Source organism: Leopardus geoffroyi, chromosome X, assembly GCF_018350155.1.
Source record: "Leopardus geoffroyi isolate Oge1 chromosome X, O.geoffroyi_Oge1_pat1.0, whole genome shotgun sequence".
NCBI classification, from domain to species: domain Eukaryota; kingdom Metazoa; phylum Chordata; class Mammalia; order Carnivora; family Felidae; genus Leopardus; species Leopardus geoffroyi.
Window position 1 is genome coordinate 71,461,722 of NC_059343.1, and position 17,472 is coordinate 71,479,193.

General features: G+C 33.7%; 1 protein-coding gene across 2 annotated transcripts in view; it reads right to left on the reverse strand.

Moving 5' to 3' along the window:
• The window catches only part of POF1B (POF1B actin binding protein), a 114,966-nt gene that overhangs the window by 65,587 nt on the left and 31,907 nt on the right, over window positions 1-17,472 (reverse strand). For both annotated transcript variants that reach the window (XM_045471011.1, XM_045471010.1), the window contains exons 4-5: window positions 14,684-14,785; window positions 9,909-10,091 (exon numbers count right to left, since the gene is read on the reverse strand). In XM_045471011.1, coding sequence (XP_045326967.1) covers window positions 9,909-10,091; window positions 14,684-14,785 — 285 coding nt within the window. The remainder of the gene's footprint in view (window positions 1-9,908; window positions 10,092-14,683; window positions 14,786-17,472) is intronic.

A 17,472-nucleotide genomic window follows, 5' to 3' on the forward strand; every position in this document is an offset into this window, starting at 1 on the left:
AAAAAAATAAACAGTAAGAGTTTGATTTTATTAGTGGAAAACTATGCAAAATACGCCTGAATTTTAGGTAATAAATTTTAATCAGCTAGTGAAAGGGTAAGAGCATTAGAATTGAAGAATGGGTTCTTCTGGCCAAAGAGATGTCAAGATGGAAAATCAAGAAGCAAAACATCACTCCTTTGTGTGTATATTTCTTCTCAGTTTTGTATCGTCTACAATTTATAACATTTGGGTAATACTCAGTAAAAAACAAAGCAAGTTGGGTTCAAAAATTTGGAGGGAGAGGACAGACAGAAGTCAGATTCTCATACACTGTTAAGTCTTTTACAAGACTTTGCTTAACAATAAGATGAAATTTCCTAACCATAAACTGTGATGTGCCAGTTACAAATATTTTCTATTACTAAATCACAGGTTGTTGGAGCTCCTTAACTTTATTGGAACTGTTTTTAGGTATGTTGTGACATATATTTTAGACTTGGCTCAAATCTATGTTCTTGTTTCTTTGAAAAAGCCAAAATAAGGAGCCTCCCAAGAAAACATGAATGTTTGGGTCAGAATAATGGTAGTTCTAATGGATGGAGGTTTTCTCTCTGTGACAAATATTGAATTGATAGGATTGATTGAGATATAGGTGTATCCATATCTACTCTTCTGCCTGATGAATGAGAGGTATCTTAAATGTCAATCTTGGATAATAGCTTTAATTTTTCACATATAAACGGGGAAGGAATGCAAACTATGCTGAAAAATAGTTGTTCCCAGTGACATTTCTCCAAAAATTTACAAAAATCATTAAAGATTGTTTAGCATGCATCAATCAAGTACCTTCAATCAGATCATTATTTAACTATAATAATGGCCAAGCAGTCCAACTCCCCGTTTCTGATTGCAGTTAAATATTCTTTGTTTAGAATTGCTGCCATAAACAAAGACAAGACAACAATGGTTAGGAGTGAAACCAGAGGCAAATTTGTGGTCATTTTTCAGAAAATCTATAGAAAGAAATTACCTTCTAAAGGAAAACCATGGGCCTCAACTTACTCCTGCCTTAGAAGTTTTTGTCCTGGTTCCAGTCTGGGGTTTTGTTTCCTATGTGTAGTCTATGAGATTCCAGGAGTGGAATTTTCTTGCTAGCATCTACATTAGATATATTTTGATATTTAAAGATCATACTTTTGACCATATTTACAAAGTTCATTGGTAGTTATTATAAAGCCACTGCAGATAGTAGACATGCAATAGTTATGGATTTCAGCTGAGCCATCTATATTTTCTTGTCTGGTGTCCCTCAAGCTTAATGGCACACATTTGTGAGAATGCTGCTTAGGACTAAGGATAGTTTGTGATCAAGGGATAAATCACAATCCAGTAGTACAGGGTGTTGGCTTAAGTTTATTTCCACTGAGTAACTGGCCTAAGTGTATACATTTTTGGCTTATTTAGAAGGGTTGCTTAGCAGATTATAAAGTGCTTAAAATGCCATGTTATATAAAAGTGATTATACATAAATGCCTAACCCTCTAAAAGGTCATGAACATATTAAATAGCAAGTTCTGTTGTGCTTAGACTTTATTGAGTAGTAACTTTGCTACATGATAATGGAAAATATCACTATTAATAAAAAGTTTCAACGTATAGATTATTATCTTGCAAAGCTCATAATGATATAGCGACATTTATAGATAAATAATGTTACTGCTTCATTAATTTTGCTTTGATTTGGAACATTTCATAGCTGTCAGACTGATTGAAGCCCTAGTTAATCCTGGGGAAATTAACCCTTATGGAATTTCATGCCTTTTAGGTACAACATCATTTAGCTAATAAGGTAAAAAATATAATTGGTCTCTTCCTATCTTGTACCACAAGAAGAAATCATAGCAGGATACAAAGTGTCAGAATTTTAGGTTTTGAAAATCCTCACTTCTATTTTAATCTTCATAGGTACTTTAATAAAGAAAAGTTGCATTATACAGTACCTGGTACATAGAACATTTTCAATAAATGTTGACACTGAATTGAAATGTATTATACAACAATCACAATTCTAAACTGAAGACTTTACTCATAACAACAGTTCTGTACTTGAAATAAAGGCCTAATTTAATTTCCTACGTAACTAAACCTAGGCAGCAAAATGTTACAATGAGAAAGAATGGAAATTGGAGCCAAAAATGGAGATCCCACTTCCTAGTTGAAGGTTAAGTATATTGCTTACCTCTATGAACTTCAACTATAAAATGTAAATAATTTATTACCTATTTGATAAAGTTACTGGAGATATCACATTTTTTTGGTAAATTGTTAAACTATCATATAATTAGTGGTTTTATTTAACCTAAGGCAAATGGACAATTGGCTATTCAAATAGTGATAGAAGGAATGGAAGACAATTGTAAATTTTCTATAAAAATCTCAACTTCATGAGAGTAGAGACACAGTCTTTATATCTTTATTTAATTCCACCATCTAGCATAGTACCTGAGTATTGCAGATGCTAATTAAACATTTGTTGCAAGGTAAGTAGTGAGAAAGTTGTAATAAAAGTTGTAATTGGGCTAAATGTTAAATATAATAGATGGAAAAGCACTATATGGAAGAGGTGCTTTAACACCTTGAGTGAAACCTAATCAAAGTTGTCCTTATTCCTCATTGGGTGTGTGTGTGTGAATTTTGACATTATGTTATAAAATAAGATGATTTTTCCACTCCCAACCAAATGGAAAAAGGTAGGTTGTTTGGATTGTCATGTTAGAATGAATACAGGTGATTGAATTTGTAACATTTTGTGAAAGCTTAGATTATTCTTTCTGACTAGAAAAAAATGTATAATATTTTCCTATAATACAAGTGACTATCAAGAATTCATAAAACTTTTTCTCATAATGGACACTTTTCACTAATCATGTTTCCCCTTTTCTTCCCCTATGGTTTCAAGAAAGCTCAGAGCCAAGTATTTAGCCCAGTTTTACTAGTGACATGGAACTCTGTGGCCTGTTTTTCTGTGTACTCTCTTTTCCTTCTGGGGTTATTACTCCATTATATTTACACTGTCCCTGACATCTATTTGTACTCTATTACCTCTTATTCTCTTGAGCTACTCAAAATCCTTTTTTTTTAAGTTTATTTATTTTGTGAGAGAGAGATTGAGCACGAGCTGGGGAGAGAAAGAGAGAAAAGGAGGGAAAGAATCCCTGGCAGGCTCCCATGGAGCCCGACATGGGGGTCGATCTCACAAACCATGAGATCATGACCTGAACTGAAATTAAGAATAGGACATTCAACACAAGGAGTCACCCAGGTGCCCCCAAATTCTTTTATTCCTTTTTGTAATGAAGTGGGATATATACAAATGAAATTAAATTAATTTTTTATAGTTTTATTTATTTAAGTGATCTCTTCACCCAACATGGGGCTTGAACTCACAACCCTGAAATCAAGGTTTGGATGCTCTACCGTCTGAGCCAGACAGGGGCCCCTCAAAGAAATTGATTTCAAATGACCATGTATTTTTTAATGCATAACTTCTTGGTAACACCTTTGTCACCACATTTTTCTCTTTTCCACTTCTCTGTCATTTCTATATTCCACCATTCTTTAGTATGTAATTTATTCAAGGAATAGAACCACATTTTTATGTAAGGTAAACCATTGAAGGAACTTACTATGCATATGCAGTAGCTCTTTTAATGCAATTTTTCTTATATTCTAACTTTTTTTCTTAAACCAAAGTCTAAAATCTATACCCACAAGCCACATTCAGGATTTAAAAGATCTCAGTGGCATGATCCTTTTCACTCATTCAGCACACATTTAGTGAGAACTTATTAAACACTGTCCTAAGGTACACTTCTAAGTTCTACTGGAAAATATACATACATAAGGTACTATCTTCTCTCTCAAGGGCTTTATGGTCTTTTAGAAGAGCTAAGACATGTACCTAAATAACTTTAATGTAAAGAATATGTTGACCAATTAGTAAGGGCTATAAAGAGAGTCACAGATCAAATACTAAGGGAGTTATAAGAAGGACACCTAACCTTCAGCTCTATGAGGGGGGGTATAAATAGGAAGAATCTTCAGACTATGACAACTGATTAGGTTTGGAGTGGCAAAGGAAAGGGAAAGTAAAAAATAATGCTAAATTCTAATCTTTGTGATTAGGGCACTGAAGATATTAATATAAATAGGGGACATAGAATGAAAAACTATTATGTGGTCAGTTGAAGGTGACTATGGGACAGCCAAGTAGAGATGCAACTAGTCCATTAAAAATGATGAACTAGAGCAGAGGAGAAAAGTTTTGGGAGTTGTCCATGTAAAGATAATCATGTGCAGTTGTCCATGTAAATATTGCAGAAGTCAAGATTTTATATCATATAGTCAAGCGAGAGAGGGTAAAGAAAGGAGAAGGAAGCCAAGGACACGTTCTTGGAGACGATCACCTGATGAAAGAACAAAGTGTGGTCCCCCAGACCAGGAGTTTTAGGGTAATCAGGGAACTTAGAAATGCAAATTATCCAGTTCCAGCAATCTCTATTTAAGCACACCCTCTAACTGATTGTGGTACACAATAAAATGTGAGTTCCAGTAGCCATTCTCAGTAGAGGGTAAAAACTACATGCAGAGGGGGAGAGAACAGCAGTGGAACACAGAGCATGAGGAGGGTGGGAAAGATAAGGATTAGATTTTGAAGACTGTGGCAGAAAGTTAATTAGAATTAATTGAAATGAATTTCTAGTAACAGAGGGGGTCCAGCAAGATAGAGACAATCTGTTCTAGACTAAATTGGCCTAGTTTGTGGACTTTCTCTAGATTACAAAAGTCAAAATCTAGGGGCAGAGAAAATGGATGGTAGTCTACCCAAAAGTAAGGGATCAGTAAAATGAGGACAGTAATCAGAGAATGCAACATAAATTTAAAGGGTTTCTAGCAAAAGCATTGTTGGATGAAAATGGAGTCCAGTCTGGCTTGGAACTGAGGACTGGAGACCTTGATGAGGGTGAAGTTTAGCAGGAATGAGAGTGTAGAAGATGAAGAAAAAAACTGATGATAAGAAAAACAGACATTAAACAGTTTCAAGTGATGAGGTTCAAAGAGTGGCCAAAATCTGTGAGGGCTGAAGATGTACTGGAAATGAAGAAATTGAGGGTGATAAAGAAACATGAGGACAGAATGTGGGAAATATCACTGATATGAGCGATGAAGTTTTCATAGATGATTCCAGGGCAGGGGTTAGCAGGAAGTGGACAGAAGATTGTAAGTGTACCAATGAAGCTGTCAAAATATGGGAAGAGTAACGAGGCCAGTAGTGACAATTCAAGCCAAGAGGTATGCTGTATATAGTTTGCAGGGTTTTAGAGAAAGGAGGTGGCTGATCAAAAATCCCAGAACACAAGAGTGTATAAAATTGTATTGAGAAAAGAATTAGCAATAGATATATAAAAAACAAAACAAATGAAAAAAATAGGGAATTATTAACAACAAAAAATAGTTGTGTTAATAAAGAAGCAAAATAGTACACAAATTGGTTCTGCAGTAAATAATATTTTCATAGCATTAAGAAACACTGAATACTGTTTTAGCCAGAAAATGGGGATTTAACTATATTAGGATGATGGAAGGGATGGAAACAGATGGATAGGGGATGAATAGAACTAAATCCTTATGTATCAGAATTATCAACAGATAATATACAACATTGCTACATCACACAATAGCATAGGAATTTGCATATTATTTAGCTGTATGGAGGTAAATATGAAAAGAAAAAGCTAAAATTTGAAGATGGTTGCTTCTGGAACAAGTTTGGGACAGGGAATTGCTATAATATGCCTTTTAGTACTATTTGAACTTCTAATCTATATACATGTATTACTTTGATTAAAAAATAAAAACTATTTTTTGAAAGAGCAAATAAGTAACAATTCTTGTTCACCACAAAACAAAGAGTACAAAAGGTAACCAGTGCAGGAGGTAACAGGAGACAGACAAGGGTGGAGTTTGGAAAAGATGTGTCCAGAATAAACATGTATTGAATTTTTGGAAGGGATAAGCAGGGGGTAGAGGTTTGTGCAAAAGAAAATTCATTTTCAATTCACTTATTCGATGAAGAAAACAAAACATACAAAGAGGGACTTAAGCTACATTTTAGTGAGAGAAAGCAGGAAAAACTGCTGAGTTTATTGAGCTAACCAGCCTAGAGATTCCATCATTAGTGAATGACATGTTAAACATTGTAGCAAGCTTCCTGTATAATTGCCAGAAAAAGCACCTGACATTAAGATTTGTACTGTCTTGATGCTGACAAAAATCGAATTTTCAAGTAATGGGAGAAAGGCATCACAATTTGGAGTATTTTCATTGACAATAACAATATCCAAGTGAGGGAATGGAAGGAAAAATAAAATAAGATAGAAAACAGTGAGGGAGGCAAACCATAAGAGACTCAAATATAGAGGACAAGCTGAGGGTTGCTAGAGGGGAGGTGGGTAGGGGGATGGGCTCAATGGGTGATGGGCATTAAGAGGGCACTTGTTGGGATGCCCACTGGGTGTTATATGTAAGAGATGAATCACTGGGTTCTACTCCTGACGCCAATACTACACTGCATGTTAACTAACTTGAATTTAAATTTAAAAAAAGTAATCACCATCAAAAAATCATCATTACATAAGCACTGGGCGTTATATGTAAGTGATGAATCGCTAAATTCTACTCCTAAGATAATATTACACTATATGTTAACTAGCTGGAATTTAAATAAAAACTTGAAACAAACGAACAAAATCATCTTAAAAATGTAAAAAAATTAAAATGAAAATATTACAGTGGGAATCAATTTCTTCTATTGATGTTTTGACAGATTTGGAGCCTGGCATTGGGGAACAAAGAAGATACAGAATCAAACATTTATTTCAGCATCTGCTATGTACTTGACTCTAAGCTGAGTACATTATATATTTTATTGTATCTAATACAATAAATGGGGAAATTGGGTTCTAGTTAAGTCAATTATCTCAGTCTAGTTAGGTCAGTTACCTAAGATCATGCAGCCCAGCAGAGGCAGCTTTTATAAACTAAAATAATTGAATTGAAAGTCTTTGTTCTTTTCACATTCTTATGCTACCTCCAAGTTACAATTTAATTCTAAACACAAACTAAAAATGGGCCAACCTTTAGTTTTAAGAAAGTCCAACCTGTATCTGCTTTATAACTCATTAAAGAGACTCTTCCACACATATGGACGAGACATTTAAAAATCAAGGAGCCTAGATGGGAGAATTCATTTTCTTCTCTCCTTTGTTTATGGGATCTGTACAACCAGATTATCCCATCTTCACTCTGACCAGGGGTGGATCCAATCCTATGAAATCCATACAAGTGAAATTACTAGCTCTATGCTTCCCAGGGCACAATCTTGTTTTCAGCAGCACTGCAACTTTTTCCTCAAAAAATATTGAAAAGTCAGAAAAATTTAATCTATACAAAAAACCTTCGGTCTTTAACAAAATTACATCAGAATCTCAAACCAAAGTATACATAATAAAACAGAAACTAATATATTAGCAATCTACTCTTCCCATTTTCTAAATAGACAGTATCTAGTCTAGTAAAATGTACTATTAGTCATACTAAGCTAGTAAAAGGATATCATAGTATCACCACTGACACTAGACAAGATTTTTAATCCTGTGGTATTCTTCCCCATCTCTGATAATTATCCCTCACTTTATTCCTACTGTTATTATTATAGCTTAAGTTTTACACTTGAAATAGCTTCTAATAATCTCTGCAAATCTTTTTCCGTGGCATTTTTCATGTTGTAGACTTTATAGTTTATAAAGCACTTTCAACATATGTTTTTATTTAGACTTTACATCATCAACCCTGTGAGGTCGACATTACTACCTGAACTTTTATGGATGAGTGTTTCTGAGAGATTTAGTATTTATTAAAAACACACAGTTTGAAAAGTACAAAGCCTGGGGCTGGAACCCAGGTCTTCCTTCTCTGAAGCTAGTCCACTTTCTGTTATGTCACCAATACCTCTCTACTGGCAGGCTCTTAATCCAGTGCTCTATTCACATTTCCATTATTGATAAAGAACTCTCCTCTCTGTATGAATTCTGACTCCACCACATACTAGCTGTGCAAAACTTTGCAAGTAACTTAACCTCTCTGAACCTCAGTTTCCTTACCAAATAAGGGTAACAGTAAGGGCAATAAGGGCAACAATAACACCTTCCTCAACTGATCATTGTGAGAAGAAAATTAATCAATATGCCAATCTATCTTGTATAAAATTTGCTAGGATTAACCTCATAAGGCATATGTATCAATATTTTCCTACTTACTAGCCTTCACTTACTCTCCATTGCCTACCAAATAAAGTACAAATTTTTAAACTTAACATCCAAGGACCTCATGATATGGTCTTAATGTACCATTTTAACATTATACTCTAGTACTCCTCATTTCATGTTTTCTTTTCAATACAAACTGAATCACTGACATTTCCTGAAACCCAAAAGGTACTTTCCCAAATCTATGACTTTTTTCATGTAATTCCCTCTTCTCAGGATGTCATCTCCATGCCACATCACAATACCATATATTGAAATTCTCACTTTTCAAAGTCCACGTCAGTTCCTATCTCCTCAATAAAGCTTTCCTTGATCTGCCAGCAGAAATTAATTTCTTTTCTCTTCTATTCCCAAAGCACATCGCCTGTTCCTCTTTTATGACAGACAACACATTGCTTTGCATCATGTTTTATGTGTTTGCCACTTTCCCCTATTAGACGGTAAGCACCTATAAGAAATGTGACAATGTCTTACCCAGTTGTGTATTTCTCATAGTACTTGGCATGAAGATTTAATGTGTATGAATAATAATTACTACTAAAAACCAATAATTACTATTTGTTAAGTACTTACCATTAGCACTCAACTATGGTAAGTGCTTAACATGTAAAATATAATTTGTTTTTACAATAACCCTATAAGAAGTGATCAATAGGGGCGCGTGGGTGGCTCGGTCAGTTAAGCAACCGACTTCAGCTCAGGTCATGATCTTGCAGTTCATGTGTTCAAGTCCTGCATGGGGCTTTGTGCTGACAGTTCATAGCCTGGAGCCTGCTTTGGATTCTGTGTCTCCTTCTCTCTGCCCCTCCCCCACTCACACTCTGTCTCTCTCTCCATCAAAAATAAATAAACATTAAAAAAAATTAAAAAAAAGAAGTGATCAATAAATCTCTACTCTATGATGAGGAAACCGAAGCAAAGTATTAGATTGAACTGTATGAAATTGTTTCTATTTGATCAACATTGACCTATAAAAATGACAATTTCAAATGATTTCACATAATAAAATGTTTTTAATCATTATTGCTAATCCATTTCATGTAAGAAGTTCAAGACCATCTGAACCATATTTTAGAGTAATCCTAGACCACAATATTTCCATACATGATATTCAAAGAAAAGATACTTTTAGGCTTTTTTTAGTTTGGAAAAATACGAATTTTGAATCTTTTATGGTTATTTTTTCCAATATGACCAAAGTAGATAAAATTATTTCCAATTCATTACTCATTTAAATACTATACCTCATGAAAATATTTAATATTGCACAACTGTAGAACCAATTTTAGAACTGAGGATCAGCTAGAAATCAGGTATTTATTTTTCAGTTTATAACTTCCTTCATATACTTCATGCATTAATAGACCTGAATTATTTTGTTTTCTGAGAGGAAATAGAAAATTTTGTTTTAAAGATGCCATAAACAAAACACAAATACCCCAATATTTTGATGAAAATTCAATGTGAGTGGCTATAAAGTGGTGTGAGAAGAGTTTAAGAGAGTTATTTCAGTTTTATAAGCAAATCAGTTGATCTTACCTGGTCATGTATATGGCTTAATCCACCATGGTACAACTCATTTCCAGTGTTTGTAGAAATTGAATCAGTTCCTGTGATGATTTGGATTTGTTGGCTAGAATGGGATTGTTGGCAGTGTGGAGAGTGGATGATCTGGGGCTGTTGGACAATGTGATGATGGCATTGAACCTGTGGATAGCATTCCTAAAAAAACATATACATGTCAAAATAGCCACTGAGAATAAAAATTACTAATCAAGAAAACCCACTGAATCCGTTTTTTAAAATTTAATGTGTTCTTTCACAAGATAATTCAAGTCCTAGGATATATAGTTTTAATATGTGATATATTGTTTTTTAAAATTATTTCATTGGGAGAAAATGTATTGAATTCTATTTTGTTTGATCAGGTGGAAGTGACCATCCAAATACTTACTTAAATTGGCCAAGGAATTGCATGTTCTGGTTAAATTAATATTCCAGCTATACTTAACACTAAAACTATAATGAATATTAACTATTCTTTGATAATTCACCAGGCATTTCAGGATCTAATTTCATAATAATATTATCATACTGAAGATTTAGATGTAAATAATATTAGAAAATAATATAATGTAGTGATTTTCAATTTCAGGAAGCATATTAGAATCACAGTGGGGCAGGCAAAATTCTTATGCTTATGAAAATCAAGCATGAATTAAGAAAAAAGCTTGGAAAACAGTGACTGAAGCTCCAGATCCAGAAAACAGGTATTCTAACTCTGATTCTACCACTTACTCTGTGATCTTGGGAAACTGTGTATGCAATCTTTATGAGCCTCAATTTCCTCATTTGCAAATGTTGAGATAATATGTGTCTCATTGGACTGCTATGAGGAGTAAATGAACTGATGTTTATAAAATGCCTAGTACAATGTAGGTGGATAATAAATATTTATTATTATTATTATATTATTTCTTTATCATTGTCACCTTTAACTTAATCATCATCCACCCCACAAATTTTTCAGGTAGAAAAAAATCACTGAGGTCCAGAGAAGTAAGATGATTTACTTGTAATGCCACGACTAATTCATGGAAAAATTGGGATTGGAACTCATGATTTCTAGTTCAGAGTTCTTTCAAAATATAAGGTTGAATTTTTACTGTCCTCAAAATAGTCTAGAGTTGTTTTTAAACTATATCTTTGCTATCTGCTTGTTTTTTGTTTTGTTTTGTTTTGTTCTGTTTTTTTTTTTTCTGAGAAAGTATAGAGCCCAGAGTAAGAAAGGATATCTGGTTGTTTCAGTTTTATGGATTTCAGGCATACTTGCATTTCCTATATTATTTTGTTATTATTCTACTTTAATAACAGTCATCTGAACACCAGTTTTCAAAGAAAAACATACTCTATTTTGAATCATAATGCTACATTAATGCGCATGCATTTACTTTGAAAGTATAAATTCAATGCTCTATTTCCTTTTGACAGTGGAAAGCTGACCTGCATTAATATAGTAAACCACTTCAAATTTTATGTTTTTTATGTGGAACAATTTTCAAATGATATTAAATTAAAAAAGCAAGATGCACAAGAATGAATATACTTTGCTACCTTTTGTATAACATTTTAAAATAAACATGTGTATATTTACAAATATACATAACTGCTTTTAAATGCATAAAGCAAAACTCTTTTAAGGGTGACTGCCCCTGGCAAGAGGAACTGAGAGACAAGGGTGTTAGTATAGAGAGGCTTTTTTTTTCCACTGTGTACATTTTTTATTCTCTTTTTACACTCTTTTTGTACCTTTTCATACTTTTTATTTTTGAAAATTTTAACATGTACACAAATTATCTTTTTTATGTGTACAAAAATTATTTTTAAAGAAAGAAAAATACATAGAGAAACATATTTTACAAATAGAAATTACTTTCGTAGTCGTTGGTAATAAAGGTCACAGAATCATTTCATAGAATCATTTTCTCTAGGATCTTTTCAAGTGCAACTCACTTTATAAATATGCTAGCACTAAGATCTCTACAGTTTAGAAGTCAGGCTATGTACTATCAACCATTTCTGTACAAATTGTGTGGGTGAATGTATTATCTATTCTTTTATGTTATAAAATATCTTCATACATTGTATTAGAATAAAGTCACTGTGACAGTCTGAGAAAAACTTCACCCAGTGGGAAACTTATACACTACTGAAATAGAATTCCTCCTGAAAACAAAATTAATGTGTTCCTTAAAAAGCAAGTTAGGAAACACTTTGAAGGACACATCAATACAGAACAATAAACAAAGCAAAACTCATTTTTCAATCATCTTCCTTTCTTAATATATCAGTTGACTCTTGAATAGAATGCTGACAGTCTCTCCATCTGGGTTGTCTTGTGGTTTCCCTGAGCCTGTCTGGCCTCTGAACCACTCATTAATATCATTGAAGTCTTAGACAACTTTCAGTTTTCAATTCTCATACCTGACTACTAATGTTATTGTTCTAAAACAAGATATTCATACATTACTCATAATTTTGAAGTGTACCACAAGGTGAATTTTTAATGTACAAAATCTCAAACATTTCTGATTTATTATATGTTTTGTCATCTTTGATAGAGGAAAAAATACACAGAGTACAATTCATATGAACTGGATAATTATCTTGTAACTGGTACCAATTTACCACCCTTCCATGACAAAGATCTCTTTTTTGGTCAGGTCTCATCTCTTAAGAACTAGTGCTATTTGAACTAGTCTCATGTGATATTAAACCATTTCATCCAAACTCTGGCTTTATCCAGCTTGTCTTACATCTCTATCCAGCATCTCTATCACTGAGGAAACTCAACTAGGTGAAAAAGTTCTGGTTTGTTCCATATGTATGGTTCCTTTTACCTTGGGAAGTCTGCCATGGCAGTTCCAAAACTCCCAAGTCATTTAAGTCATTACTAAAAAAATGGGCGTAAAAAAGTAAATATTCAAATTGATAATAAGTAATAGTAGTGTTCTTTCAAAGGAGTTCTTTAATTGTTCCAGATTTATAGCAATAATAATGTACAGGATATTCAATCTTTTCCTCTAGGAACCAAGACTTAGAAAATCTTTATCCTTTTTGAGACAAGAAATTAGAAGGAACCTGAAATGATGCATCTCAAACATTTCTTATTATGTAAAATGTGTCAAACTTATTGTTTTGTCAGTCCAGTTGGACAAAGGAGAGATGTTATAAATTTATAGCTTGAGGAAAGTGCCCCTTGAAGAACTGACACATTTGATGAAATTTTTCTATTTGGCATCATACTATCCAGAAATATTCTGCTGTTCTTCTGAAAGATAGGCGTTCAATACATACTATACCATACCCTCTAATAAATCCAATATTCCAAGCAGACCAAAGTCTTAAAGGTTTGGATGTTTATGATTCTGACAGTTTACACTATTTTATTTTTAATGAGCATCAAATAAGTAATAATGTATTAATTCCTATGAATCTTGTAACAAGTGCCCATAAATACTTATAAAAAGAAGATGTGTTCTCATGCCAAGAGAATTAAAAAGAATTTAGTATATTTTAATGTTTAATTTGTATATGAGAAAAATGATTTTGTGATAAAAATTTATTTGATATTATTTCACTGTCTGTTGTAGGTTAAATTGTGCTGCTCCCACAAAAAGCGTATGTTAAAGTCTTAACCCTTATACCTCAGAAAGTGACCTTGTTTAGAAACAGATTTTTTTTATGAAATAAGACCTTTATAGAATTAAGAAGTTAACACAAGTCATTTGCATGGCTCCTAATCAAATATGACTGGTATCATCATAAAAAGGGACAATCTGTACACAAAGACAGACATGCACAGACAGAAGATGATATGACAACATACAGGGAGGATGTCATGTGAAGATGGAAGATTAAAGTTATGCATCTACAAACCAAGGAATGCCTAAAGTCACAAGAATCTAGGAGATAGGCATAGAAGAGCTCCTTACCTAAAGGCTACAGAAGGGACCATGGCCTTGCCAAAACCATGATTTCATACTTCTGGTCCCAGAACTATGAGACAATGAATTTTTGTTGTTTTAAGCCATCAGACTGTGGTACTTTGTTACAGCAGCCTTAAGAAATTGATACACTCTTCTAGTTCAAGCATGTCCAAGAAACAAGTCCCAGGCTTTGTCTGGGCTGGACATGCTTTGTATCCACTGAGAAGATCAATGTGAAACCTCTGCTGGTTACAGTAAAAGCTCTGCTTGAAGGAATGGTAGCTCTATATGCCATGAAACTACCATTGCCCTGCTAGTTTTAAATGTTATATACTTGGTCTCTCAGCCAAATTTAATTAAAATTTTAAAATGTGACTTGAACTTTAGTTTTCTAGACTTTCATAGTATTTTACATATATGCTCATACATATTTTTCATTTGTTCATTGAAAATTCACTTTGTATTAAGTGAATTAAGACAAAGTTATAATGTTTTAAATTATAATTTTTGTGAGAGCAGTTTGAAAGAAACATACAAAGGTTTGGGGTATCTGTATTAAATCAGATTCTACCACTAATTTTCTATGTGACTTGACATATTTTTACCTGAGTTTCCCTTTCAGTAAAATAGGGACAATAATACTTCACATGAGAAAATGAATATGAAAGTGTTAAGGATGATCTGAAGGGCTGTAGACATAATAAGGTATTATGACTCATAGTGATCTTGCTTAGCACTTGACAATTGAGTGTCATTTTAACTCTATTAAAATACTCATGATTCAAAAGTATACAGTTAATAAGCTTTAAAACAGATTTTACATACCTGATCCATATTTAACTTCTCTACTTTTCTTATTGTTTTTTCATAAATAACATTGTTTCCTGGGAAGAAATGGCCTCCTCTTAGGAATGGAGAAAGTGGTTCCTATAAAGACAGTAATGACTGTGTTTTGTTTTGAAAGGTACCTTTTCAGAGAAACCTTAACTTAAGCAAATATCTAGTATCTAATAAAATCTGACTTAGTGGCAGACTTTAGGAGAGTGGAATGACATCCCAATAAGGTTTTGAGAGATGTAAGGAAAAACCATAAAGATAGTCTATTTTCTCAAACAGAGCAATCTGGATTCTCTTACTACATTTTAGGCTTAACAGTGTTTTAAGAGAAATTGGAAGGAGGTGAGAAAGATATTTTTTTTCTGTTTCTGAGACAAGATATAATGAGTTTCCTCTGAAGTAGACAGGCCTGAGGTCAACTTCATTTAAGTTGAGTTCACTGGCAAGTTTCTTTCTATGCAAAAGTATTATTGGAGAAATGCAAAACAAACAATTCACTACTGAGCTGCAAAGTAGGTAGTAGAACTATATTAAAGATTTTTTTTTTCCCGGAACTTAGCTTCAGTGATTTTGAAGTGTACAATTCTTACTTGTGATTATAATCAAAGCTAAATCTCTCTGTATAACATATGTTTTGAATACCAAGAACAGAGTAGAGGCTTTAAGAACCACGTATCCCCATATAATCAACTAAGTTAACGTAGGATTATCCAAGCATTTAAAAGATGTCAGCCAGTGAAATAAAGGCTGGTGACAGGTCCAAAATCTGAAAGAAACCAAGGAAGGAGTAGTAACAATCAGACCAAGAGTTTAAAATAAATGCAATATTACTATGAATAATTGCATTCATTTATTTTTGTAATACAGGGGAACAGTGTGGAAGGAGATTGACTAAGTCTGCTACCAGTTAGTGTGTTTAAAACCATTTCAGAATTGGGGTGCCTGGGTGGTTCAGTCGGTTAAGCATCCAACTCTTGGTTTCCACTCAGGCCATGGTCTCACAGTTTGTGAGTTCAAGCCCTGTTCTGGGATCTGTGCTGACATTGAGGAGCTTGCTTGGGATTCTCTCTCTCTCTCCCTCTCTCTCTCTCTCTGCCCCTCCCCCACCCATGTTCTCTCTCTCTCTCTCTCTCTGTCTCAAAATAAATAAATAAGCCAACTTAAAAAAATAAAAAGACCATTTCAAAATCAACAAAATATGGTAGCATTTTTGTTATCTGCTATCATAAAAACTCTTAAACACAGTTGGATAAAAACACTGGTTGTTGAGAATGTAAGACACCCTTGAATCCAAAGGTATATACTTCTTGTATTCAAGTTTGAATAAAATGTACTTTAACTAAATGTTCCTGGAATACTTAAGGGAAACAAATATACAAGTGATTAAATTTAGTTAGCTGATGAATTGTTAAATCTAAAGATGGATATATTTAAAAAGATTCCCCTAGAAGCTCTTTTGTGTTTGTTTGTTTTTGTAAAAAAAAAAAAAAAGCCTATTTGCAAGCATGTAACACACATTTATGAGTTTACTATGCACAATATACTTTGCTAAGTGTTACAAGGCATGACTCAAACTTAGATTATTACCACAAGCACTGAATATTGATCAGTATTCATTAAACTATAGCCAGCAGCCTATTTTTATAGTATCTTCAATAAGAATGATATGTAGATTTTTTTAATGTTTGTTTTTATTTTTGACACACACAGAGAGAGACAGAGCATGAGTGGGGCAGGGGCAGAGGGAGAGGGAGACATAGAATCTGAAACAGGCTCCAGGCTCTGAGCTGTCAGCACAGAGCCCAACACGGGGCTTGAACTCACAGACAGCGAGATCATGACCTGAGCTGAAGTCGGACACTCGACCGACTGAGCCATCCAGGCGCCCTATGAATGGTATTTATATTTTTCAAGGACTGTAAGTGCAAAGAAGGAAGACCAAAACCCTATGGGGACAGCAAAGTCTAAAATATTTACTATTTTGCTCTTTATAGGAAAATGTTGCTGATGTTTGGTCTGGATGATATATGAACATAAACATACAAGGTAGAAAGAAACAAGTGCCTATAAAAAGTATAGAGAAAGAACTTATGGGATGGAATTCAGAAGAGGAAATATTGAATTCCATCTGGCAGTACTCAGGCTACTTGGATCAGTGGCATTTGAAAGAAGGTTAACGTGGGCTTTGCATATAAGGAGATGGAAGAGAATGGTATTCCAATTGAAGTCAACAGAATAAGTCATGACACCAAGGCTGTAAAAGTATAAATTATATGTAGGGGACACAATTGGCAGATGGAACTTGGTTCTGAAAGCAGTGAGAAGTCTTTAAATGCTTTTAAACTGGGATGTGAGGTGAATGTAAATCTACTTCAGGAAGATTAGTTGGAGAAAGGAAAGAGTACAGGTGAGGAGACTAGTTAAGAGATTATACTAAATCTCCAAGGATAGTACTTTCCAAAGATGACTCTAAGATCTTAAACCTGAGAAATCTACTATATAACCCATGGTGTCAAAAACAGGAAAAGTTGAGACATATTGAATTTCATGTGCTCCTGGTAAGAATCTATGTCTGATTCATGTTTTTATTCCTCATAACAGTACATATACAGTGCATAGTAATCCTTTAAACATGTGTTAAACTATTGCAACGAATTAGCAAATAGACTTTTACCTAAATGTGTAGGTAAGCATTCGGGTTATATTGATCTCCAGAACACAGGTGAGTGGAGATTTCGTGGCTATAGTTCTAGTTCTAGACTTCAGAAGCATATGCT